General features: G+C 49.8%; 1 protein-coding gene across 1 annotated transcript in view; it reads right to left on the minus strand.

The window, feature by feature from the left end:
• The window catches only part of LOC143984206 (butyrophilin subfamily 1 member A1-like), a 42,822-nt gene extending 16,250 nt beyond the window's left edge, over positions 1–26,572 (minus strand). Inside the window, exons 1-2 of the mRNA XM_077484497.1 lie at positions 26,491–26,572; positions 576–872 (exon numbers count right to left, since the gene is read on the minus strand). Of these exons, the coding sequence (XP_077340623.1) occupies positions 576–872; positions 26,491–26,527 (334 nt within the window). The 5' untranslated portion in view covers positions 26,528–26,572. The remainder of the gene's footprint in view (positions 1–575; positions 873–26,490) is intronic.
• Between the last annotated feature and the right edge of the window lie 228 nt (positions 26,573–26,800).

A 26,800-nucleotide genomic window follows, 5' to 3' on the forward strand; every position in this document is an offset into this window, starting at 1 on the left:
AGGACCATGCAAAAGCCGCAGATGGACTCTGGTGGCAAGAAAGCGCCCTGAGGCGATTCAGTTCGCATAGGTAGCGCTATACAAGTCACTCATTCATTCACCTGGTGGAGAAGCTCCTCTGGTGCAGAGACTGAAATGACTGGCTCAGTGCTCTCTGTACAGCACTGTTGTATATGTCAGAGCTATATAAATGTATAATAATAATAATAGTGTGTGACTGTGGCAGGGACATTTGAGTGAAAGCTCCTGTGGTACAGACTGTTGTGACTGGCTTAGTGTATTTATAAAACCTTAGTTGGACAAATGTCAGAAGCATTCCTGCTCCATCTAGTGGCCAAAAGGTGGTATAGATCTCTCAAATACCTCAATGAGAAACTATACTGCATTTTGGCCACTAGATGGAGGTGACAGTCATAGGAATGAAGCTATTACAAAAATTGGGTAAATTTACTCCAGGTTGCACAAATGCCTTAAATTTCAGGATTTTCAGCTGTTTTTGCTACGCTTTTTTCTAATGTCGCTTGTCATTTCCAAATCCTTCTTCAACAAACACAACTTTATCTACAGCTTCTTACCTGTGATCATAAGATGTGTCCCATTCCCCTTGTAGGAGTCCAAAGAGCTGTCCCGGTATGAGCAGATGTAGAGTCCATTGTCTCTGGGGGTGACCGGAAAGATGACCAGAGAATGAGGCGTGATGGTGATCCTGGGTGTCTTCTCCAGTGTGACCTCCTGAGACCTCCTTCGTTTCCAGTATGAGTGGAGTATCTCCAACTTCTCATCACCGCTGATATTACAGAACATCTGAGCACTCTCACCCATTGACAAGAGAAGAACTGGGGGATGCTGAACCACCTTCACTGAGCCGAGGCCTACAAAGATATTCCACCATTATATAGGAAAATACACAACAAATAATATCAGAGGATATTAAGGGATTGGGTGGAGTTCCAAAACCTCATAGTCATTTTTATCTTATCAGTTTTCATGGGTGAAGATGGTTCAAGACAGGCTCCAATAATTTGTAATTTTGTATGTCAGTTTCATACTTTTTGTTGGGTTGCCTGTTTCGTATAAAGGTTGTCTTTCTTTTTTATTACATTTTCTATATGAGGTATATGCTGTGTATGTGTTTGATAAAAATAGCCGAGCAAATATCATGCCACATGAAAGAAAAATATTTTATTCTCCGGTGTTTCTGCGTTCAGAAAATGTATAATTGTTTTTTTTTTGGGGGGGGTTAAAGTCATTCTCGCAAAAAAAAAAATCAAAATTTTAACGTGTGTGCAAAAGATTACAAAACGGTCACGGTAGACAAATGGTCAGTACAATAAAACTGATTATTTTAATGTTTTTATAGCGCATTAAATTCATTTTTAATTATTCTTTAAGTATTTGATTTTTTTTTTAATTTTAATAATTTTTTTATATTCTCTTTAGGTGACATAAAAAGAGACTTTTTTGACATATGATTTATTATTCTTTGAATACTTAAAAATTCCCATTTATTGTGAATTTTCTAGATATAAAAAGTTACTTGAGGTGTTTTGTGCATCTGTCCTAGGGCTTAGGAGTGTGGACAGATGAGGGCTTCTGACGTCAAGCTTGGTGACGAAACGTGCAAGCTTGGTGACGAAACGTGCAAGCTTGGTGACGAAACGTGCTAGCCTGGAACAACGCACATTGCGCTATGTCCCATTTATGTGGAACACACGCTGCCACTGGCTTGGGTCTATCACCTCCGTTGTCTATTTCGGTTGGTCGCATAGGAGGTTCATTGTTCTTATTGGCTTTATCTGTGTATACTGCTCCAGCCCTTGAGGCTTTTACAGAAAACTACCCAACGGTATTATACTACATGGTGTCCACCCCCTTATTTTTCTGCTGCACTGCTTTTGATATCCCGTTTGGAGCCACGTTCCATCCTGACAAGGAGGACATTGGAGGATTCGTTTAAAGACCTAGGAGGTCAGGAAGGCCCCATAAGCCCTTATGATCTTTCTTGCCATAAGGTAGGAGGATCCACACCATCTGGTGAGTGAAAATCCACACTTTGTATGCAGATCCATATAGGGGGTTTTGTCTGGATCATTCAAGGAACTGTTTAGGATTTTTTTTCTTCATTTAAAGACCTAGGAGGTCGGGAAGACCCCATAAGCCCTTATGATCTTTCTTGCCATAAGGTAGGAGGATCCACACCATCTGGTGAGTGAAAATCCACACTTTGTATGCACGATCCATATAGGGGGTTTTGTCTGGATCATTCAAGGAACTGTTTGGGATTTTTTTTCTTCGTTATCAATTATATTGGACTTATTTTGATTAATTTATGTTGGCCACGTTATAGAGATTCCCATTTTCACATTAGTTGCATATATCCAGGTGTCGCACCCTGGAGTTTAGGCAGGGTTACTCCTCACAAACTTACTTGCCAGGAGTAGTTATCCTACTTGATTGTTAGAGATCTACTGAATTCTCCCTAAGTTTGGCCTTGTTGCACTTTTCTCTTCTACCACTAGATGGCCGGGTACTTGGTGGTACTAGATATAAGAAGGGCGACCCAAGGTCAGGTTATGGGTATGTGGGTTGTCTCAGCCAATGGGCAAGTGTTTTCTTGAATCCCTTGGCCTGCTGGGAGATCCTATATATTCAGGGGGAGTCAGGTGATCTGTGTTCTGTGCCACCTGGACAGCTGTCTGGGTGGACCTGTGTTGTATTGCCCGGGCTGCTAGGCCAGAGATTGGGCCTATCCGGGCTCATCTGGCTGCTAGGCTGTCTGAGGGCCTATCCAGAAGCAAGAGAGCAGCACAGGGTTGGGATTGCAGTCCAACCAAAAAGTGACGGATCTGTCAGCCAGAGAATATATCGTGGTCTGAGGTAGAGGGGAAGCTATATTACCACAGTAACTGAAGCAAGTACCGGAGCAGTATTCTTACCAACTGGGGATGGTGAAGAATCTGGAAACTTCAGTGGGAATCAAGCTAGGGACCCAACCAGAGAAGGTGATGCTTGCAGAGCAGCTTTGTGTGTCAAGCTAGGGACCGAGCAGGCCAGCGTGGGTGAAGCTTGAGAGGTATCTTGTGTAAGGATTAAGGGGTGTCTAAACTAAAAATGGTTGACCGTATGTCTTACTAAATACATGTATTTTTCTATCCTTCTCTGTAAAATAAGGATTCGTCATCTATTGTCACGTACTCATCAAGAAGAGGCCGCATCAGCCCTAAAAAGCAGTCTACGCCCAGAAGATTGTCTTATCAGCTGATAACACCCGGAGAATTGTCTTTTCTTTGAAAATGTTGTTTTTTTTACATTTGCTGATGTTTGCCCTTTTCTGTCTATAAAAGATGTAATAAAGAAGCCTCAGAGCCAGAGTCAGTCAGAGACAGTCAGAGTTAACGACGGACTTCTGAGCAGAAATACTGAATAATATCTCTGTGTCTCTTTGCTTGGATAAGAACTCTAACTAACAATTGGGAAACGGTAACATAACCTGACAAATAGGTGACTTGTTGAGGTCACACCTAACATTTCTGGCGCCGCGAATAGGGACTCGCTGAAGAAACTACAAGAGGCGAACGAACATAAGGACGGAACGAAATGGTCGGGCACATCAAGAACCACAGACAAATCCTGCGCAGGTAAGAAAAGCTTTATTTTCTTATAAACTCTGTGCTTCTTAGATTTGTGCCCACCTGATCTGTCTGAATTGTTCTTCAGGTAAACACCAACCTCTGTAGTAAGCGGGTCTTGAACTTAATATTTTGGCTTATGTTACCGTTGTTTCTTGTCTGTCTACTTGTCATCTGTCTGTTGTGAATGAGATAAGCCCTGTTTGTATGGTGTGAATTGAAACATATATCATCCCAATGGGTAACGGAATGCGCCCTTAACTCGTAAGAGTACTTTGGGGGTCCGACACTTAAGTTTGATATACGCTTTTTGATTCATGAGCCTAAAAACGGGTTGAAAGTATAAGTCCTGACTGCCTCAATAAAGCAGGAATAAGAAACGAATGCTGAGAGATTCCATGGTAATGGGACGGAAATAAGGTCTCCACAAAGTCCCGGAGACCTAGTCATATGTGTTTGGCCACCAAAAGGGAATGCTTGTATATGTTGTAGCCGTCAGTCTGGTCATAATATTTGTCAGTTGGCTAGCATATAAGGTAATTCGATTTCAGAAATCTCATGTAGGAGAGGGTTTTTAGTATTTTGGCACCCTAGGAGGAGAAGGCAACGAGACACTTAGTAAGTGATCCAAACGCCACCTAGGCAGGACTGTCAAAATGGGCCAGACACATGGTAAACCCCAGGAGGAATCTCAGAAATGTTATGCTGTTAAAGACATAATTACAATGTTGTATGGGAAGGATAAGGCACAGGGCACAAATAGGATTCTCAAGAAATTGGGGATGGATGGAGAAAATGGATTAAGTGTAGAAGGTTGGGAAGAAATAAAGAGAGACAGACAGGGAGAGATATTGCAGAACAGATGGGTATCACAAATACAATGTTTAATTAAGGTTTCCAACAGGGCTGAAGAGGAGGGATGGGAGTATTGTCAGGAAAAGGGTGGATGGGATATGAAGGTCCGACACAAAAGTCTTCCTTCTGCTCCCGGCGATAGGGTAAATACGGGAGGTACTCCACCTCCTTATAACATCACCACACCAGGTAATGAAAGACCAAAACTTTATCCTTCCTTAAGAGGAAGAGGATGGGTATGCCGAGTATGCGGTACCCAGAATACAGACTGGGCACAGGAATGTGTGCATTGCGGCGCTCAAAGACCAGAGCCCGTAGCTCCAGTCCATAGTCGGACTAGGGTAATACAAGTAAATAATCCAAATGCGGGTCAAGCAGGACAGCCACCTACAGTGACCCGACAAGTCGTTCTGAGGACATGGACACCTTGGTCGGCTGACACTCTTATGGCATTAATACAGAATGCTCCTGATCCCGTAGCAAAACCTGCCGCATTCTGTAGATTCGTGACACAATTACTAGACACACATGAAGCAACTTGGCAAGATGGGGAAGATTTGTGTAGACATAAAATGACACTAACGATGTTTAATCAATTTATGAATGAAATTACCCCACTTAGACCGAATGGGGATCCTACCACAGATCCGCCAGGAATACACCCTCGTCATATAGACTCTAGACCCCTGTTTATAGCTCAGTTACGAGAATTTTAAGGGAAACAGCAGGAAAGGGGTTCGACAGCGCCCATAAAACAGGCCCCAGGTCAGACTGTTACAGAATTTTACCTCAACATGGAAAGCATGATGGCTGACGAAGGTCTAGATTTAGCCTTACCCGTCACCATTAGGGCTTTCAATCGACAGTTTATGGAAGGACTAGTACCCCAAGTAGGTGACAAACTGAAGGCATGTACTCCCGAATGGAGAGCCATACGGGACAGAGGAACATTGTTGCAGAAAGCACAAGGCATAGAGGCTGATTTAGCAGAAACTAAACCCAGAAGGACACCGGGAGTTAACACTGTTGCCCGGGTCAATGAAGGAGGGAATTCCTCCCGTAAACCTCTTACCTGTTATTACTGCAACAAGGTGGGACATATAAAAAGAGACTGTAGGAAAAGGATAAAAGACGAACAGGAAGGAAACACGGACAGAGACACGAGGGACTACAGACAGAGGCGTACCAATGATAGGGACGATCCGACCGCATGACTTGCCCCAGTCCTAGCTGAATCAGAGAACAAAATGCTCCACATGTTGATGAAGGTGGAAGGTAAACATATTCCTTGTTTAGTTGACACAGGAGCATCACGCAGCTTATTATCTGATTCAGTAGTCCCTCCACACATGACGTCCCGTGACACCATACCCATAAGTGGTTATGACGGTCTTTTGTCCGATGCCCCACTGACTAAACCTTAAAAAAGGTAAAAATAGGGAGAATGGCTACCGCCTGACACTTGTGTATTGTTGCAATATGTAGATGACCTATTGTTATGTTGTCCGGATAAAGATACTTGTTTAAAAGCCACTCTATCATTGTTACAATTCCTGGCTGAAAAAGGGTGCAAGGTGAATAGAACTAAGTTACAGGTATGTCAGAAAAAGGTTGTCTTTTTGGGCCACTGTATATCCCAGGGTACTCGACACCTCACTGAAGACCGAGTCCAGGCCATAAGACAAATGAATATCCCACGCAACTTTAAGCAACTTCGTATGTTTCTGGGAATGGTGTCATATTGTAGACAATGGATACCACATGCCAGTTCTCTGATGCAGCCATTATATGATTGCTTGAAAATAGTACCCTATGTACTCACAGAAGCAGGTCATGAATCTTTTAGCACCTTAAAAAGGTTACTAATTTCGGCACCTGCGATCGGGATCCCTGATTATACCAAAACATTTCATTTGTACATTGCTGAAATCACGGGACACGCAACAGGGGTGTTGACACAACAACACATCAAACAAAGGCCGGTAGCATACTTCTCGGCGGCTCTCGATCCTGTCTCTAGAGGATCACCGTCCTGTGTACGAGCAGTTGCAGCAGTGTCAATTATCATTGACAAATCCTCAGAAATTGTCTTAGACAATCCTGTAGTGGTACATACCACACATGACATACACGCCATCTTGTCACAGGTCCAGCCAAAACACATATCAATGGCAAGGCAGCTGCGTCTACAATGCACTTTGCTCCTACCCCCCAATGTTACCTTTCAGCGATGCACTTCTTTTAACTTAGCACAGCTTTTACCATTACAGACAGATTTGACAGGGGGGAGTAATGATGATAATGGTGTGGACACAGCACAAGATACTCAGGATTCTGACACACTTTCATTTCAGGACATAACATCTGATGAACACGATTGTTTCCAACTTATGGAACAAGAAACCACGGGGTTCCCACATGTCACAGACACACCCATTGCAAATGCAGAACACACACTGTACATAGATGGTAGTAGATTTGCCGATGACAAAGGTAAATATCACACAGGTTATGCTGTGGTAACGGACACACAGGTAATTGAGGCAAAGTCATTACCAGCACACATGTCGGCACAAGAAGCGGAACTAACCGCTCTAGAGAAAGCCCTAGAACACTTGGAGGGACAAGAAGGGAACATTTACACTGATTCCGCATACGCCTACGGTGTGGCACATGATTATGGCCACATATGGAAAGCTAGAGGTTACCTTACAGCAGCAGGCACACCTGTTAAACATGGTGAAGGAATCAAAAGAGTCCTGAACAATCTTCAAAAGGTTATAAGAGTAGCCATCATGAAGATAGCGGCACACACGAGCGCAAAAACAACTGAGGCAAAAGGAAACGCATTTGCAGATTTAACTGCAAAGAAGGCAGCTCTAGGGGAAGTAAGCCCTGAGACCTTAGCCACGGTACAGGTGAGTATGCCCGAAACCACATGGCAGCAGCTAATGGAACTACAGGAACAAGCAGGGGCTATTGAGAAGGACCGTTGGGTTAAGGAGGGAGCTGCACCAGGCCTTGACAATGTATGGAGAGAAGGAGACAAAATATGTCTACCCGGTTCTCTATACCCCGCAATGGCAGCGGCTGTTCACTTACCCACTCATGTCAGCTCCAATTCTATGTATAGGATTGTAAGCCAAGGATGGCTAGCCCCTGGATTCAGTAGTACTGCAAGGAACTACTGTGCTGCATGCCAAATCTGTCTGATTAATAACCCAGGACAGAGAGTGAAAACCCCACGTAAACATCAGGTCCGGGCCCAATATCCCTTTCAGAGACTGCAGATTGACTACATACAAATGCCTAAGAGCGGCCCCTTTGAATTTGTTCTCGTGTGCATCTGCCTATTTTCAGGCTGGTCCGAAAGTTATCTTGTGAAATCAGCTACGGCAAAAGCCACCGCCAAGAAACTGATTACTGAGCTGATACCTAGGTTTGGTCTCCCAGAAACAATAGAATCAGATAGGGGGACACATTTCACGGGAGAAATAATGCAAAATGTGATGGCAATGTTAGGGGTTCAACAAAGTTTTCATACTCCTTACCACCCACAGAGTTCAGGATCAGTAGAAAGAGTAAATGGTACAATCAAGCTGAAAATACAAAAGGCCATGCAAGAGTTAAATAAACCTTGGCCAGAATGTCTGCCTTTAGCTTTGTTCTCTATTAGGTACACCCCAACAGGAAAAACAGGGTTATCCCCATATGAAATACTGTTTGGAAGTGCACCTAGATTAGGTTTATATTTTCCTCAAAGTATGCAATTACAATGTGATAGGTTAACTACGTATGTAATACAGTTGCAACAGCGTCTGACTAAAATCCACAAGAGTGTGTATTCTTCTCTTCCAGACCCTAATTCTGTCACAGGTACTCACGATCTACAACCAGGAGACTATGTGTATGTAAAGAAACATACCAGAAAGACACTGGAACCAAGGTTTGAAGGTCCTTTCCAGGTGCTATTGATTACAGCAACCTCAGTGAAATTGGAAGGGAAACCTACCTGGATCCACGCTTCTCATTGTAAAAAGGAGCCAGTTGGCAAATGACAACATGTATCTTTTTATTGTTTCAGTAATTCTGGCTAATAGTTTGGTTACCTCACAGAATAAAATACACAAGGATGAAGGATTTTCTAAAAAAATGTTATTACTGAAGTTTAAATATGCTTATGCCCAGAAGTCAGGATATGAGAAATGTTGGATTTGTAGCAAATTACACCCCAGCACAGCAAGTATACCACTGATGGCAGTTCCTATAAACTATACTGATCTTGCTAACAGTAGCATTAACATAATTAGAACAAATACCAATGAGACAGTAATGTTTAAGTCAAATGGCCTCGCCTTTTCCCCTGATTGGTGTTTCAACTTAGGGAACACAACGGGAGGAAATGGAGAATGCCAAGACAGCAAGTTTAATTTGTCCATTGTCGTATTAAACGGAAGCTTCTATCCCAGTAATTCCAGCACACACCAGACATTATCTGACTTCCTCACTAACATTGTGGATAATAATGTTAGGTGGTTAGTATCCAACTTATCCCTCTATGGATACACCTCTCGTTATAGAAATGATATCAGTTCAAGATCAGTAGCTCTGGGAAATAATATATACATCTGTTGTGAGGATAAATGTTATACTTGGATACCTAGAAGAGCTCAGGGATGGTGCTACCTCGCAAGTTTAGTACCAGTAATGGGAGTAGTAGGTGATGAACGAGGTGATCACCTATTAGAAGCTAGCATGCACCCTAGATATCCCCTCAGGTATCGTAGTAAAAGAGAAATATTCCTGAAGAAGGACATGGCATGGGCTTGGTTCCCGTCCTGGACAGGATGGGGTATAGACTTAATGAAAAGACTAAATAACTATACAGGAATTATTAATGATGTTTTGGAGAAAAACTCTGATGACATTACTAAGTTAAATCTGGAGACCAGAGCCATCAGACAACAATTAGAATTACATGAATTAGCAATTGAAAGTATGAGTGCAGCACTGACAGGACTCTGTGAAACTACTGAGGACTATGAGTGCTGTACTTGGATACATAACACCAGCATTGAGGTACCTGACTATTATGACATCATTGCACAACACCGTACGGAAGTAAAGAATTTACAAGAGAAGGCCCGAAATATTGGTCGCGACTGGGATCCGTTTGGTGGAACTTTTAGTTTCTCAGGGTTATTCTCTTGGGTTAAGAAGGCAGCAATGACGATTATAGTGGTGCTCTTATTCGTATTTTTCTTTTATGCATGCTTTAAACTGCTTATGTGCTTTTGCAAGAAAGCCAAGGTAAATGATGCGGAAAAGTTGGAACTTTTGTGAAGATAGGTAGATTTAGTTACTTGACATCACCCATCTGTCAGAAAAGCCACTCTTCCTGAATTTTAGATGTTGGTACTGTCCAGGGGGATGGGTGTATACCCCTCTGACAACTCGCGGTCAGGGAGAGTACTCTGGATATAGGCTGACTAGAACTTGTTCAGGTGGACCCAGGGCAAGAGGGAGGGGTGATGTCAAAGGGGGAAATGTAAGGATTAAGGGGTGTCTAAACTAAAAATGGTTGACCGTATGTCTTACTAAATACATGTATTTTTCTATCCTTCTCTGTAAAATAAGGATTCGTCATCTATTGTCACGTACTCATCAAGAAGAGGCCGCATCAGCCCTAAAAAGCAGTCTACGCCCAGAAGATTGTCTTATCAGCTGATAACACCCGGAGAATTGTCTTTTCTTTGAAAATGTTGTTTTTTTTACATTTGCTGATGTTTGCCCTTTTCTGTCTATAAAAGATGTAATAAAGAAGCCTCAGAGCCAGAGTCAGTCAGAGACAGTCAGAGTTAACGACGGACTTCTGAGCAGAAATACTGAATAATATCTCTGTGTCTCTTTGCTTGGATAAGAACTCTAACTAACAATTGGGAAACGGTAACATAACCTGACAAATAGGTGACTTGTTGAGGTCACACCTAACACTTGCATGACAAGCTAGGGACTGAGCAGGCCAGAATGGGTGAAGTTTGAGAGGTATCTTGTGTGCCAAGCTAGGGACTGAGCAGGCCAGCATGGGTGAAGCTTGAGAGGCATCTTGCGTGCCAAGCTAGGGACCGAGCAGGCCAGTGTTGGTGAAGCTTGAGAGGTATCTTGCGTGCCAAGCTAGGGACCGAAGAGGCCAGCGTGGGTGAAGATGAGAGGTATCTTGCGTGCCAAGCTAGGGACCGAGCAGGCCAGCATGGGTGAAGCTTGAGAGGCATCTTGCGTGCCCAGTTAGGGACCGAGCAGGCCAGCGTGGGTGAAGCTTGAGAGGTATCTTGCGTGCCAAGCTAGGGGCCAAGCAGGCCAGCGTGGGTGAAGTTTGAGAGGTATCTTGCGTGCCAAGCTAGGGACCAAGCAGGCCAGCGTGGGTGAAGCTTGAGAGGTATCTTGCGTGACAAGCTAGGGACTGAGCAGGCCAGAGTGGGTGAAGCTTGAGAGGCATCTTGCGTGCCAAGCTAGGGACCGAGCAGGCCAGTGTTGCTGAAGCTTGAGAGGTATCTTGCGTGCCAAGCTAGGGACCGAGCAGGCCAGCGTGGGTGAAGCTTGAGAGGCATCTTGCGTGCCCAGTTAGGGACCGAGCAGGCCAGCGTGGGTGAAGCTTGAGAGGTATCTTGCGTGCCAAGCTAGGGGCCAAGCAGGCCAGCGTGGGTGAAGTTTGAGAGGTATCTTGCGTGCCAAGCTAGGGACCAAGCAGGCCAGCGTGGGTGAAGCTTGAGAGGCATCTTGCGTGACAAGCTAGGGACTGAGCAGGCCAGAGTGGGTGAAGCTTGAGAGGCATCTTGCGTGCCAAGCTAGGGACCGAGCAGGCCAGTGTTGCTGAAGCTTGGGAGGCATCTTGCGTGCCAAGCTAGGGACCGAGCAGTCCAGCGTGGGTGAAGCTTGAGAGGTATCTTGCGTGACAAGCTATGGACAGAGCAGGCCAGAGTGGGTGAAGCTTGAGAGGCATCTTGCGTGCCAAGCTAGGGACAGAGCAGGCCAGGGTTGGTGAAGCTTGAGAGGTATCTTGCGTGCCAAGCTAGGGACCGAGCAGGCCAGCGTGGGTGAAGTTTGAGAGGTATCTTGCATGCCAAGCTAGGGACCGAGCAGGCCAGCGTGGGTGAAGCTTGAGAGGTATCTTGCGTGACAAGCTAGGGACCGAGCAGGCCAGAGTGGGTGAAGCTTGAGCGGTATCTTGTGTGCCAAGCTAGGGACTGAGCAGGCCAGCATGGGTGAAGCTTGAGAGGTATCTTGTGTGCCAAGCTAGGGACTGAGCAGGTCAGCGTGGGTGAAGCTTGAGAGGCATCTTGCGTGCCAAGCTAGGGACTGAGCAGGCCAGCGTGGGTGAAGCTTGAGAGGCATCTTGCGTGCCAAGCTAGGGACCGAGCAGGCCAGCATGGGTTAAGCTTGCAGAGCAGCTTTGTGTGTCAAGCCAGGGACCGAGCAGGCCAGCGTGGGTGAAGCTTGAGAGGTATCTTGCGTGCCAAGCTAGGGACTGAGCAGGCCAGCGTGGGTGAAGCTTGAGAGGTATCTTGCGTGCCAAGCTAGGGACTGAGCAGGTCAGCGTGGGTGAAGCTTGAGAGGTATCTTGCGTGCCAAGCTAGGGACTGAGCAGGCCAGCGTGGGTGAAGCTTGAGAGGTATCTTGTGTGAAAAGCTAGGGACCGAGCAGGCCAACGTGGGTGAAGCTTGAGAGGCATCTTGCGTGCCAAGCTAGGGACCGAGCAGGCCAGTGTTGGTGAAGCTTGACAGGTATCTTGCGTGCCAAGCTAGGGACCGAGCAGGCCAGCGTGGGTGAAGCTTGAGAGGTATCTTGCGTGCCAAGCTAGGGACTGAGCAGGCCAGCGTGGGTGAAGCTTGAGAGGTATCTTGTGTGCCAAGCTAGGGACTGAGCAGGCCAGCGTGGGGCATCTTGCGTGCCAAGCTAGGGACCGAGCAGGCCAGTGTTGGTGAAGCTTGAGAGGTATCTTACGGGCCAAGCTAGGGACCGAGCAGGCCAGCGTGGCTGAAGCTTGAGAGGCATCTTGCGTGCCAAGCTAGGGACCGAGCAGGCCAGTGTGGGTGAAGCTTTAGAGGTATCTTGCGTGCCAAGCTAGGGACCGAGCAGGCCAGCGTGGGTGAAGCTTGAGAGGTATCTTGCGTGCCAAGCTAGGGACCGAGCAGGCCAGAGTGGGTGAAGCTTGAGAGGTATCTTGTGTGCCAAGCTAGGGACCAAGCAGGCCAGCGTGGGTGAAGCTTGAGAGGCATCTTGCGTGCCAAGCTAGGGACTGAGCAGGCCAGCGTGGGTGAAGCTTGAGAGGTATCTTGCATGCCAAGCTAGGAACTAAGCAGGTCAGCGTGGGTGAAGCTTGAGAGGTATCTTGCGTGCCAAGCTAGGGACTGAGAAGGCCAGCATGGGTGAAGCTTGAGAGGCATCTTGCGTGCCAAGCTAGGGACCGAGCAGGCCAGTGTTGGTGAAGCTTGAGAGGTATCTTACGTGCCAAGCTAGGGACCGAGCAGGCCAGCGTGGCTGAAGCTTGAGAGACATCTTGCGTGCCAAGCTAGGGACCGAGCAGGCCAGTGTGGGTGAAGCTTTAGAGGTATCTTGCGTGCCAAGCTAGGGACCGAGCAGGCCAGCGTGGGTGAAGCTTGAGAGGTATCTTGCGTGCCAAGCTAGGGACCGAGCAGGCCAGAGTGGGTGAAGCTTGAGAGGTATCTTGTGTTCCAAGCTAGGGACCGAGCAGGCCAGCGTGGGTGAAGCTTGAGAGGCATCTTGCGTGCCAAGCTAGGGACCGAGCAGGCCAGAGTGGGTGAAGCTTGAGAGGTATCTTGTGTGCCAAGCTAGGGACTGAGCAGGCCAGCATGGGTGAAGCTTGAGAGGTATCTTGTGTGCCAAGCTAGGGACTGAGCAGGTCAGCGTGGGTGAAGCTTGAGAGGCATCTTGCGTGCCAAGCTAGGGACTGAGCAGGCCAGCGTGGGTGAAGCTTGAGAGGCATCTTGCGTGCCAAGCTAGGGACCGAGCAGGCCAGCATGGGTTAAGCTTGCAGAGCAGCTTTGTGTGTCAAGCCAGGGACCGAGCAGGCCAGCGTGGGTGAAGCTTGAGAGGTATCTTGCGTGCCAAGCTAGGGACTGAGCAGGCCAGCGTGGGTGAAGCTTGAGAGGTATCTTGTGTGCCAAGCTAGGGACTGAGCAGGTCAGCGTGGGTGAAGCTTGAGAGGTATCTTGCGTGCCAAGCTAGGGACTGAGCAGGCCAGCGTGGGTGAAGCTTGAGAGGTATCTTGTGTGAAAAGCTAGGGACCGAGCAGGCCAACGTGGGTGAAGCTTGAGAGGCATCTTGCGTGCCAAGCTAGGGACCGAGCAGGCCAGTGTTGGTGAAGCTTGACAGGTATCTTGTGTGCCAAGCTAGGGACCGAGCAGGCCAGCGTGGGTGAAGCTTGAGAGGTATCTTGCGTGCCAAGCTAGGGACTGAGCAGGCCAGCGTGGGTGAAGCTTGAGAGGTATCTTGTGTGCCAAGCTAGGGACTGAGCAGGCCAGCGTGGGGCATCTTGCGTGCCAAGCTAGGGACCGAGCAGGCCAGTGTTGGTGAAGCTTGAGAGGTATCTTACGGGCCAAGCTAGGGACCGAGCAGGCCAGCGTGGCTGAAGCTTGAGAGGCATCTTGCGTGCCAAGCTAGGGACCGAGCAGGCCAGTGTGGGTGAAGCTTTAGAGGTATCTTGCATGCCAAGCTAGGGACCGAGCAGGCCAGCGTGGGTGAAGCTTGAGAGGTATCTTGCGTGCCAAGCTAGGGACCGAGCAGGCCAGAGTGGGTGAAGCTTGAGAGGTATCTTGTGTTCCAAGCTAGGGACCGAGCAGGCCAGCGTGGGTGAAGCTTGAGAGGCATCTTGCGTGCCAAGCTAGGGACCGAGCAGGCCAGAGTGGGTGAAGCTTGAGAGGTATCTTGTGTGCCAAGCTAGGGACTGAGCAGGCCAGCATGGGTGAAGCTTGAGAGGTATCTTGTGTGCCAAGCTAGGGACTGAGCAGGTCAGCGTGGGTGAAGCTTGAGAGGCATCTTGCGTGCCAAGCTAGGGACTGAGCAGGCCAGCGTGGGTGAAGCTTGAGAGGCATCTTGCGTGCCAAGCTAGGGACCGAGCAGGCCAGCATGGGTTAAGCTTGCAGAGCAGCTTTGTGTGTCAAGCCAGGGACCGAGCAGGCCAGCGTGGGTGAAGCTTGAGAGGTATCTTGCGTGCCAAGCTAGGGACTGAGCAGGCCAGCGTGGGTGAAGCTTGAGAGGTATCTTGCGTGCCAAGCTAGGGACTGAGCAGGTCAGCGTGGGTGAAGCTTGAGAGGTATCTTGCGTGCCAAGCTAGGGACTGAGCAGGCCAGCGTGGGTGAAGCTTGAGAGGTATCTTGTGTGAAAAGCTAGGGACCGAGCAGGCCAACGTGGGTGAAGCTTGAGAGGCATCTTGCGTGCCAAGCTAGGGACCGAGCAGGCCAGTGTTGGTGAAGCTTGACAGGTATCTTGTGTGCCAAGCTAGGGACCGAGCAGGCCAGCGTGGGTGAAGCTTGAGAGGCATCTTGCGTGCCAAGCTAGGGACCGAGCAGGCCAGTGTTGGTGAAGCTTGACAGGTATCTTGTGTGCCAAGCTAGGGACCGAGCAGGCCAGCGTGGGTGAAGCTTGAGAGGTATCTTGCGTGCCAAGCTAGGGACTGAGCAGGCCAGCGTGGGTGAAGCTTGAGAGGTATCTTGTGTGCCAAGCTAGGGACTGAGCAGGCCAGCGTGGGGCATCTTGCGTGCCAAGCTAGGGACCGAGCAGGCCAGCGTGGCTGAAGCTTGAGAGACATCTTGCGTGCCAAGCTAGGGACCGAGCAGGCCAGTGTGGGTGAAGCTTTAGAGGTATCTTGCGTGCCAAGCTAGGGACCGAGCAGGCCAGCGTGGGTGAAGCTTGAGAGGTATCTTGCGTGCCAAGCTAGGGACCGAGCAGGCCAGAGTGGGTGAAGCTTGAGAGGTATCTTGTGTTCCAAGCTAGGGACCGAGCAGGCCAGCGTGGGTGAAGCTTGAGAGGCATCTTGCGTGCCAAGCTAGGGACCGAGCAGGCCAGCGTGGGTGAAGCTTGAGAGGTATCTTGCGTGCCAAGCTAGGAACTGAGCAGGTCAGCGTGGGTGAAGCTTGAGAGGTATCTTGCGTGCCAAGCTAGGGACTGAGAAGGCCAGCGTGGGTGAAGCTTGAGAGGCATCTTGCGTGCCAAGCTAGGGACCGAGCAGGCCAGCATGGGTGAAGCTTGCAGAGCAGCTTTGTGTGTCAAGCCAGGGACGGAGCAGGCCAGTGTGGGTGAAGCTTGAGAGGTATCTTGCATGCCAAGCTAGGGACCGAGCAGGCCAGCGTGGCTGAAGCTTGAGAGGCATCTTGCGTGCCAAGCTAGGGACCGAGCAGGTCAGTGTGGGTGAAGCTTTAGAGGTATCTTGCGTGCCAAGCTAGGGACCGAGCAGGCCAGCGTGGGTGAAGCTTGAGAGGTATCTTGCGTGCCAAGCTAGGGACCGAGCAGGCCAGAGTGGGTGAAGCTTGAGAGGTATCTTGTGTGCCAAGCTAGGGACCAAGCAGGCCAGCGTGGGTGAAGCTTGAGAGGCATCTTGCGTGCCAAGCTAGGGACCGAGCAGGCCAGCGTGGGTGAAGCTTGAGAGGTATCTTGCGTGCCAAGCTAGGAACTAAGCAGGTCAGCGTGGGTGAAGCTTGAGAGGTATCTTGCGTGCCAAGCTAGGGACTGAGAAGGCCAGCATGGGTGAAGCTTGAGAGGCATCTTGCGTGCCAAGCTAGGGACCGAGCAGGCTAGTGTTGGTGAAGCTTGAGAGGTATCTTACGTGCCAAGCTAGGGACCGAGCAGGCCAGCGTGGCTGAAGCTTGAGAGGCATCTTGCGTGCCAAGCTAGGGACCGAGCAGGCCAGTGTGGGTGAAGCTTTAGAGGTATCTTGCGTGCCAAGCTAGGGACCGAGCAGGCCAGCGTGGGTGAAGCTTGAGAGGTATCTTGCGTGCCAAGCTAGGGACCGAGCAGGCCAGAGTGGGTGAAGCTTGAGAGGTATCTTGTGTTCCAAGCTAGGGACCGAGCAGGCCAGCGTGGGTGAAGCTTGACAGGCATCTTGCGTGCCAAGCTAGGGACCGAGCAGGCCAGCGTGGGTGAAGCTTGAGAGGTATCTTGCGTGCCAAGCTAGGAACTGAGCAGGTCAGCGTGGGTGAAGCTTGAGAGGTATCTTGCGTGCCAAGCTAGGGACCGAGCAGGCCAGCATGGGTGAAGCTTTAGAGGTATCTTGCGTGCCAAGCTAGGGACCGAGCAGGCCAGCGTGGGTGAAGCTTGAGAGGTATCTTGCGTGCCAAGCTAGGGACCGAGCAGGCCAGAGTGGGTGAAGCTTGAGAGGTATCTTGTGTGCCAAGCTAGGGACCAAGCAGGCCAGCGTGGGTGAAGCTTGAGAGGCATCTTGCGTGCCAAGCTAGGGACCGAGCAGGCCAGCGTGGGTGAAGCTTGAGAGGTATCTTGCGTGCCAAGCTAGGAACTAAGCAGGTCAGCGTGGGTGAAGCTTGAGAGGTATCTTGCGTGCCAAGCTAGGGACTGAGAAGGCCAGCATGGGTGAAGCTTGAGAGGCATCTTGCGTGCCAAGCTAGGGACCGAGCAGGCTAGTGTTGGTGAAGCTTGAGAGGTATCTTACGTGCCAAGCTAGGGACCGAGCAGGCCAGCGTGGCTGAAGCTTGAGAGGCATCTTGCGTGCCAAGCTAGGGACCGAGCAGGCCAGTGTGGGTGAAGCTTTAGAGGTATCTTGCGTGCCAAGCTAGGGACCGAGCAGGCCAGCGTGGGTGAAGCTTGAGAGGTATCTTGCGTGCCAAGCTAGGGACCGAGCAGGCCAGAGTGGGTGAAGCTTGAGAGGTATCTTGTGTTCCAAGCTAGGGACCGAGCAGGCCAGCGTGGGTGAAGCTTGACAGGCATCTTGCGTGCCAAGCTAGGGACCGAGCAGGCCAGCGTGGGTGAAGCTTGAGAGGTATCTTGCGTGCCAAGCTAGGAACTGAGCAGGTCAGCGTGGGTGAAGCTTGAGAGGTATCTTGCGTGCCAAGCTAGGGACCGAGCAGGCCAGCATGGGTGAAGCTTGAGAGGTATCTTGCGTGCCAAGCTAGGAACTGAGCAGGTCAGCGTGGGTGAAGCTTGAGAGGTATCTTGCGTGCCAAGCTAGGGACCGAGCAGGCCAGCATGGGTGAAGCTTGAGAGGTATCTTGCATGCCAAGCTAGGAACTGAGCAGGCCAGCGTGGGTGAAGCTTGAGAGGTATCTTGCGTGCCAAGCTAGGAACTGAGCAGGTCAGCGTGGGTGAAGCTTGAGAGGTATCTTGCGTGCCAAGCTAGGGACCGAGCAGGCCAGCATGGGTGAAGCTTGCAGAGCAGCTTTGTGTGTCAAGCCAGGGACGGAGCAGGCCAGTGTGGGTGAAGCTTGAGAGGTATCTTGCATGCCAAGCTAGGGACTAGGGATGAGCCGAACACCCCCCGGTTCGGTTCGCACCAGAACTTTCGAACGGACCCCACGTTCGTTACGAACGTTAGAACCCCATTGAAGTCTATGGGACTCGAACGTTCGAAATGGAAAGTGCTAATTTTAACGGCTAATATGCAAGATGCTGTCCTAAAAAGGGTTTGGGGACCTGGCTCCTGCCCCAGGGGACATGGGTCAATGCCTAAAATGTTTTTAAAAATGGCCGTTTTGGCGGGAGCACTGATTTTAATGACGATTAAAGTGAAAAAAAAAAAGTGAAATATTCCTTTAAATATGGTGCCTGGGGGGTGTCTGTAGTATGCCTGTGAAGTGCCACGTGTTTCCCGTGTTTAGAACAGTCCCTGCACAAAATGACATTAACCACTTGCTTACTGGGCACTTAAACCCCCCTCAGTCCCAGACCAATTTTCAGCTTTCAGCGCTGATGCACTTTGAATGACAATTGCGCGGGCATACAACACTGTACCTAAATGAAATTTTTATCATTTTTTTCCCACAAATAGAGCTTTCTTTTGGTGGTATTTAGTTACAGCTGGGAGTTTTATTTTTTGCTAAACAAACAAAAAAAGATGCAAAAAAAAAAAAAAAAAAAATCATGTTTTAATAGTTTGTTATAAAATTTTGCAAACGGGTCATTTTTCTCCTTCATTGAAGTGCGCTGATTAGGCGGCACTGATAGGCTGCATTGGTGGGCACTGATGGGCTGCATTGGTGGGCACTGATGGGCTGCATTGGTGGGCACTGATAGGCTGCACTGGTGGGCACTGATAGGCATAGTTAAGGCGGCACTAATAGGCACAGATAAGGCGGCACCGATGGGCACAGATAAGGCGGCACTGATGGGCAAAGATGGGCACAGATAAGATGGCACGGATGGGTGGCACGGATAAGTGGCACGGATGGGTGGCACGGATGGGCACTGATAGGTACCACAGATAGATGGGACTGATGGGCACTGATAGGTGGCACTGATAGGTGGCTCTGATAGGTGGCACTGCTGGGCACTGATGGGCGGCACTGCTGGGCACTGATGGGCGGCACTGCTGGGCACTGATGGGCGGCACTGGGGTGCAGCACCTTTGAGGCAGATTTTGGGTGGCACTGTGGGTGGCACTGCGGGTGGCACTGTGGGCACTGCTGGGTGGCACTGTGGGCACTATGGGCACTGCTGGGTGGCACTGACAGGGGGGCACTTACTTTATTTCAGGATGGCACTGCGGGTGGCAGGTGGGCACTGGCAGGGGGCAGGTGTCCGCTGGATATGCTGGCCGTGATCGGGACTGATGTCCCGAACACGGCCGCCGGCGATCGGCTTTTTTTTTTTCTCCTCGCGCTGTCAGCGCGAGGAGGAATACTAGCCGATTACCGGCTCCGTTTTATCACATGATCAGCTGTCATTGGCTGACAGCTGATCACGTGATAAGGGGTCGGGATCGACCCCTTACACGGATCGGTGATCAGGCGAGTCTCACGGACTCGCCGATCACAGAGCGCGCCGCGCGCGCCCCTCAGGGGGCGCGCAGGCCGCTCGTAACCAGGACTACGTCAATAGACGTAGTCCCGGAAATGTGGGTCCGCGCTATTGCCGTCATTTTGCAATAGCGCGGTACCCAAGTGGTTAAACGGAAATAACACCATTTAAAACTGCTTGCGGTTTTAATATTATATCAGGTTCCTGCAATATGGTTGAAAATCATTCAGAAAAATGGCATGGGTAGCCCTCCCTGCCCATTACCAGCCTATTTGGGTCTTGTACGCATATTAAGGGGAACCCTGTACCCATATTAAAAAAAGGAAATGCGTGGGGCCCCCAGGCCCTATATACTCAGAACAGCAGTATACAGGCGGTGCAAACAAGACAGGGACTGTGTAGGTTTGTTGTGTTAAGTAGAATCTGTTTGTTATTTTCAACTGGTACATTTTTAAAGTGTAGCTCCAGTCAAAAAATCTATTTTTAAGCTTTTTGGAAAACATAGGGAAGGGTTATCACCCCTGTATAATTTGTTTTGTCGTCCATCTTTTTTCATCTCACTTCCTGTTGTCTCCTTCCGTTTGCAAGTAGGAGATGTTTGTAAGTTGGATGTTTGAAAGTAGGGGCCTGCCCTATATGCTCTGCAGAAATGGCGGAACAAGGTGTTGGTTTTGCCACAACATTGTAAGCCCTCAAAGTGACTCTTGGTGGGCGCTGGAGCGCCCTGCTGTGAACGATTATCTGTTAAACAGGGGCAGAAAAATTTGGCCTTAGGCACTGCTGCTGGTGCCACCACACTGCAACCTCTGCCATATACTCTAGTTTTATTGCAGGAATTAGCCCTGCTGCAAAGCATTGCATCAAAAATTGTACTTAAACGCCCCTGTTAAACAGGGGCAGAAAAATTGGGCCTTAGGCACTGGTGCTGGTGCCACCACACTGCAACCTCTGCCATATACTCTAGTTTTATTGCAGGAATTAGCCCTGCTGCAAAGCATTGCATCAAAAATTGTACTTAAACGCCCCTGTTAAACAGGGGCAGAAAAATTGGGCCTTAGGCACTGGTGCTGGTGCCACCACACTGCAACCTCTGCCATATACTCTAGTTTTATTGCAGGAATTAGCCCTGCTGCAAAGCATTGCATCAAAAATTGTAATTAAACGCCACTGTTAAACAGGGGCAGAAAAATTGGTCTGCTGGCATCACCCAGAACCAAAAATGTTCTTCCAACATATCAGCGGAGGAGGAAGAGGATAGACAATCAACATAACAGGACAGTCACTCAGCATAGGCAGTCTTGAAGGGATTTGGTATTTCAAAAAAAATTATTCGGTTACATCAGCTTCAGGTGCTTGGTAGCTGTGGGTGATCCAAGACTGATTCATCTTGATGAAGGTCAGTCGATCAACTGATTCGGTGGACAGGCGCACCCTGTGATCGGTAACAAAGCCACCAGCAGCACTGAAGGTGCGTTCCGAAAGAACGCTGGATGCAGGACAGGGCAGTAGCTCAATTGCATACTGTGCAAGCTCTGGCCAGTGATCCATCCTCAAGACCCAGTAAGCCAGAGGATTTTCGGTGGGAAAGGTGTCCAAGTCTGACCTTGCCCCTAGGTATTCCTGCACCATGTAAATCAGACGCTGGCGATGGGTGCTGGAACCAATCATACCTTGGGGCTGCGGACTAAAAAATTGTCTGAAAGCATCAGTCAGACGGCCACCTTCTCCACCGCTCCTTCTGACCGATGCCTCAGCAACACGATGTCCAGGACCAGGAGTTTGTAACCTCCCAGTCTCTGGGAACGCGTTGCACAGACCTTTCTGCAAGGCCTCCCGGAGATGTCTCATCCTCTGCTCCCTCTGCGATGGCAAGATAAGGTCGGCAACCTTACCCTTGTACCGTGGATCAAGGAGAGTGGCCAGCCAGTAATGGTCCCTCTCCTTGATCCGAAGAATACAAGGATCCTTCCGCAGGCTTTGCAGGATCAGGGAGGCCATGCAGCGTAGGTTAGCTGAGTCATTCGGTCCGGAGTCCTCTGGGTCACTAAGGACAACATGATCCGCAGCTACCTCCTCCCAGCCACGTACAAGTCCACGTGTTTCTTGGGACTGTAAATCATCCCTATAAGACTGCTGCTGCTGCTGCTGATGCTGATGCTGATGCTGAGTGCCAGCCTCCACCTCCATGCTGACACAATCATCCTCCTCCTCCTCTTCCTCCTCCTCATCCTCTTCCTGTGTGATGGGTGGCACAGCAGGAACACTGTCTGGATAAAGGGGGCCTTGAGAGGCAAGGAAGTCCTCCTCTTCCTGCCTCTGTTCTGCCTCAAGTGCCCTGTCCATTATTCCACGCAGCGTATGCTCCAAGAGGTGGACAAGAGGTACAGTGTCACTGATGCATGCACTGTCACTGCTCACCATCCTTGTGGCCTCCTCAAACGGTGACAGGACAGTGCATGCATCCCTGATCATGCCCCACTGGCGTGGTGAGAAAAAACCAAGCTCCCCTGACCCTGTCCTGGTGCCGTAGTCGCACAGGTACTCATTGATGGCCCTCTGCTGCGTGTGCAGCCGCTGCAGCATGGCCAATGTTGAGTTCCACCTGGTGGGCATGTCACATATAAGGCGGTTCTTGGGCAGGTTCAACTCCTTTTGGAGCTCAGCCAGCCGAGCACAGGCATTAAATGATCGGCAGAAATGCACACAGACTTTCCTGGCCTGCTTCAGGACATCCTGTAAGCCGGGGTACCTGCCCAATAACCGCTGCACCACCAGGTTAAGGACGTGAGCTACACAGGGCACATGGGTCAGTTGTCCCTGTCGGAGGGCGGAGAGGAGGTTGGTGCCATTGTCGCAAACCACCATTCCTGGCTTAAGCTGGCGTGGCGTCAACCACCTCTCGGCCTGCCCCTGCAGAGCTGACAAAACATCCGCCCCAGTGTGGCTCCTGTCCCCCAAACAAACCAGCGCAAGCACGGCATGGCATCGTTTTGCCTGCGTACTTGCGTAGCCCCTGGAACGCCTACGGAGCACCGATTGTTCTGAGGACAGAGCACTGGAAGAGGCCATGGAGGAAGAAGAAGAGGAGGGGGTGGAGGAGAGAGGTGTGTCACAACCAATAGTAGCATTTTGGAGGCGTGGTGGCGGAACAACCTCCAACACTACTGCACCTTGTCCTGCATCCTTCCCAGCAGCCAGAAGAGTGACCCAATGGGCCGTGAAAGACAGGTAACGTCCCTGTCCATGCCTGCTGGACCATGAGTCAGCGGTAATATGCACCTTACCGCTGACCGCCCTGTCCAGCGAGGCAAGGACATTGCCTTCCACATGCCGGTAGAGAGCCGGAATCGCCTTCCGTGAGAAAAAGTGGCGTTTGGGGACCTGCCACTGAGGAACCGCACATTATACAAACTCACGGAAGGGGGCCGAGTCTACCAACTGAAAAGGCAGCAGTTGAAGTGCTAGCAATTTAGCCAAGCTAGCATTCAACCGCTGGGCATGTGGATGGCTGGGAGTAACCTTCTTCCACCGGTCCAGCAGCTGGGGCAGGGACATTTGCCTGCTATAATCGGACGTGGGTGTACCGCTAGCAGAGTTCCCGGAAGCACTTGGCTGTGACACACCTAATTCTACACCTTCATTCCTCTCAGTGTAGGTTTGAGAGAGGACTGAAGGTCTAGTGGGGTTGGAGATGCCAGCTGATGAGGAGCAAGGAGAGGTCCGCTTTGTTCTTTGGTGTGGGTCTTTGAGGTACGCTTGCCAACGAGCTGCATGCAGGTCAACATATGTCTGGTCAAGCATGTGGTGCCCAAGCGGCTGATGTTTTGGCCACGTGAGATACGCTTGAGACATATGTTGCAAATAGCAGTGGTGCGATCTGATGCACTCGTCTCAAAAAAGGCCCACACCAAAGAACTTTTAGAATAACGCGCAGAGGCAGCGCTCTGCACAGGCGGAGCTCTGCGGTGTGATTCAGTCGTGTGCTGCCCCTAAGCTGGCCCCCGGAGGGCATCCTGCCTCGTTGGACATGTGCCTCCTCCTCCTCCTCCTCCCTCCTGCCAGGCACCCACGTGGAGTTAGTGCCCTCATCATCCCCTCCCTCTTCATCGCTGTAGCAAACCTGGCAGTATGCTGCAGCTTGTGGAACATGACTGCCAGATTGCTGTCCTTCTTGAGCATCCCCTCTCTCTACGCTCACGCTACTGCCTTCCTCTAGCTGAGTGTCATCATCAGAGCCCACCAAACACTGGGCATCCTCCTGGAGCATGTACCCAACACTGTGCTCAAAGAGTTCAGGAGACTCCTCAGGAGGACGTGGTGGGTCTAGGGAAGGAGTCACTGATGATGACATTGAGAGGAGGGAAGACGATGCGTTGGCAGCTGCTTTGCTACTACCCTGAGACTGGGTGAGAGAGGATGAGGAGGATGAAGAGGGCTTGGTCATCCACTCTACCAAGTCGTTGGCATGTTGCGGTTCAACATGTCCAGCTGCAGAAAAGAAGGACAAGCATGTCCCATGGCCACGTGCTGATGACAATGCACCGCGTCCACGACCAGCACTGTTGTCTCTAAACACAGAGCCTGCTTGCCCTCTTTTATCGGCTCGCGCCTGTCTGCCTCTCCTTGCTGGCCTTCCAGACATGGTAATGGCCTGAAGGGAGTTGGGTAAAACAGCAGTTGGGTAGTTTATATTGTGCTGGAGGCACACAACACCCACTAACTCCTGCAGATGCCTTTTTTATAGAACACCAGAGATAAAGGGGTATATACAGATGTATACTGTACTGTGCTGTGCTGGAGGCACACACAACTTCCAATAACTCCTGCAGATGGCAATTGGGCTCAAATAGAGAACAGCTATGTAGGTGGATATAGCGGTATGTACTGGGTACAGAGCACGCAGACAGCACGCACTATCTCCTAACACTACTGACTGCAAGCTCTATTATTAAAGATAGATCACTAGCTATATAGGTGAGGTGAATATAGTGGTGTATACTGCGGTCAGGGCACAGACAATAACCACTACACAACAGCAAGATAGGAAATCAGCCAAAAACGATCGGTGTGTACTGTGTTGAAGGTACACAGAACACCCACTGCTTCAGATGCCAACACACTACATGAGGCCGCCTCAATGGCGGCCTTATATAGTGTGGGGCGTGCACTACACAGCCTGAGCTATGATTGGCCACAGGCATCCTGCCTGTGGCCAATCATGGCTCTCCTCGCTGCTGGCGCTGCGATTGGCCAAGCATGCGGGGTCACAGTGCATGCTTGGCCAATCATGAGCCAGCAATGCACTGCGCCATCGCAGTGCATTGTGGGCCGTGAGCGCCACGCGAATTTTGACGCGAACGGACCAAGTGTTCGGATTTTGCCGAACGGACGAACAGCCAATGTTCGAGTCCAACGTACGTTCGACTCGAACACGAAGCTCATCCCTACTAGGGACCGAGCAGGCCAGAGTGGGTGAAGCTTGAGAGGTATCTTGTGTGAAAAGCTAGGGACCGAGCAGGCCAGCGTGGATGAAGCTTGAGAGGCATCTTGCGTGCCAAGCTAGGGGCCCAGCAGAGAGGCGGGGGTGATGCTTGAGGAAGATACCACTGTAAAGATTGATGGAGCTCACGGGATTCAGTGACAGTGAATCAGTGGGTCTAGTGAGAGACCGGGAACTCAGTGGGTGAAGAACTACAAGGAGTGATTGTAGTGGAAGAGAAAGAACCTGTTAAACTTCAAGTTAGGAACTGTTAAAGACTGTTGCCATAGGAGACAGCATTCCTGCACTTGCAGATGTGGTGTCTTGCTGGATGCCTTTCCCTGCATGGCTGTCCTCCTATTGAAGTCTCAGAATCTGCCAATTGAACTTGCAAATACCTAAGGATGTCCTGTCCCTAAATCGCTTTCCCCCAGAAAAGTTTGTTAAGAGATATAAACTTTCTTTTGCAGTCAAGAAGTGTCTGGCGCCCAACGACTTTCACCATCTTTGCACCCACTATGCCTTACAACCCACTACGTACAGAAGGATGTCAGCTATCTCTGGCCCTGGAGATTTTCATTAGATGGAAGGAAGCCTGGGACCTTGCTATACAGATATATACACATTATTCACATCTTGTTATAGCCACTTTGGTGGATTGGCAGGCGCTATTTGCACAATAGATTTTGTTGCACGATTTTCAGATGAGAGAAATGCATCAAGACGCATTGTAGATGACTGATGTGTGAAATATGAATTGCTGGAAACTAAAGACCCCTTTGATGGATTATTTTCTATTAACAAAGTAGAAATCATGGAGGAAATACACAATTCGCATACTGAGAGATCAGAGATGTCTACTGACCGACACACCAAACCCAACAGTGTAGGTGGTCGCACCTTCCATTGTGCTCTCTAAACCTTCTATAGTGCTCTATACAGGGGCGTAACTATAGGGGGTGCAGCAGTCGCGACCGCAACTGGGCCCTGTGATGCAGGGGGCCCATGCAACCCCCTCTACATATGGCTTGCAGCAGCATAGGCAGCTAGCACACACTATTACATACCCCCTCCATATCCCCCCTCGGGACAGGGACCCCTTCTCACGTGGGGACAGGGACCCCCACCTACCCTGGGGACAGAGACCCCTTCTCACCATGGGGCAGTAACTTCATCTGCTCTGGAGAAAAGGACCTCATCTCTTCTGGGGACGGGGACCCAATCCTGCCTAGGGACAGTCCCCCAATGGGGCACCTAAAAATGTAAAAAATGTAATAAATAAAAACTACTGATACCAGTGGTGGAACTACAGGGCTCACAAAGGTCATACCTGTGACCACGCCCTGGAGTTCCACCGCCAGACTCGGAGGGAAGGGCCCTGGCTGGGGTTCAGGGGGGCCCTTCATGGTTTCTTGCATCGGGGCCCTGAAGGTTCTAGTTACGCCACTGGCTCTATACACTTTCCAATAATGCAGATTTATTCAGGAATTATTGATAAATGCCCCATCTATTCTTAAAGGTAAAATACACAAGATGGCTACTTACCTTGGATGATCCCGAGGAGGAGGATGATGAGCTCCATGGTGTCTCTAACAGATGAACAAGATATACTATAGAGATAAATAACCCTAATTAGGACAAGGTATGACAGCTCGCTAACCTATTGACTATTTTATCAAACCACATGATGCGTTTCCTCTTCTCTCCGTCATCAGCGACCTCCAGCGCATGTTTCTGGGTCATCCGCCTTCTTGGGGACAACATGCAGAATTAGGGCAAAGACACCGCTAACTACCAAAAGGTTTCTAATAACTGTTATCAGTCAACATGATCGAGCGTGATGTGATTGAAAAAT

This window comes from Lithobates pipiens, unplaced genomic scaffold, assembly GCF_037356315.1.
Source record: "Lithobates pipiens isolate NorthernLeopardFrog02 unplaced genomic scaffold, aLitPip1_a1.2 Scaffold_16, whole genome shotgun sequence".
Lineage (NCBI taxonomy): Eukaryota > Metazoa > Chordata > Amphibia > Anura > Ranidae > Lithobates > Lithobates pipiens.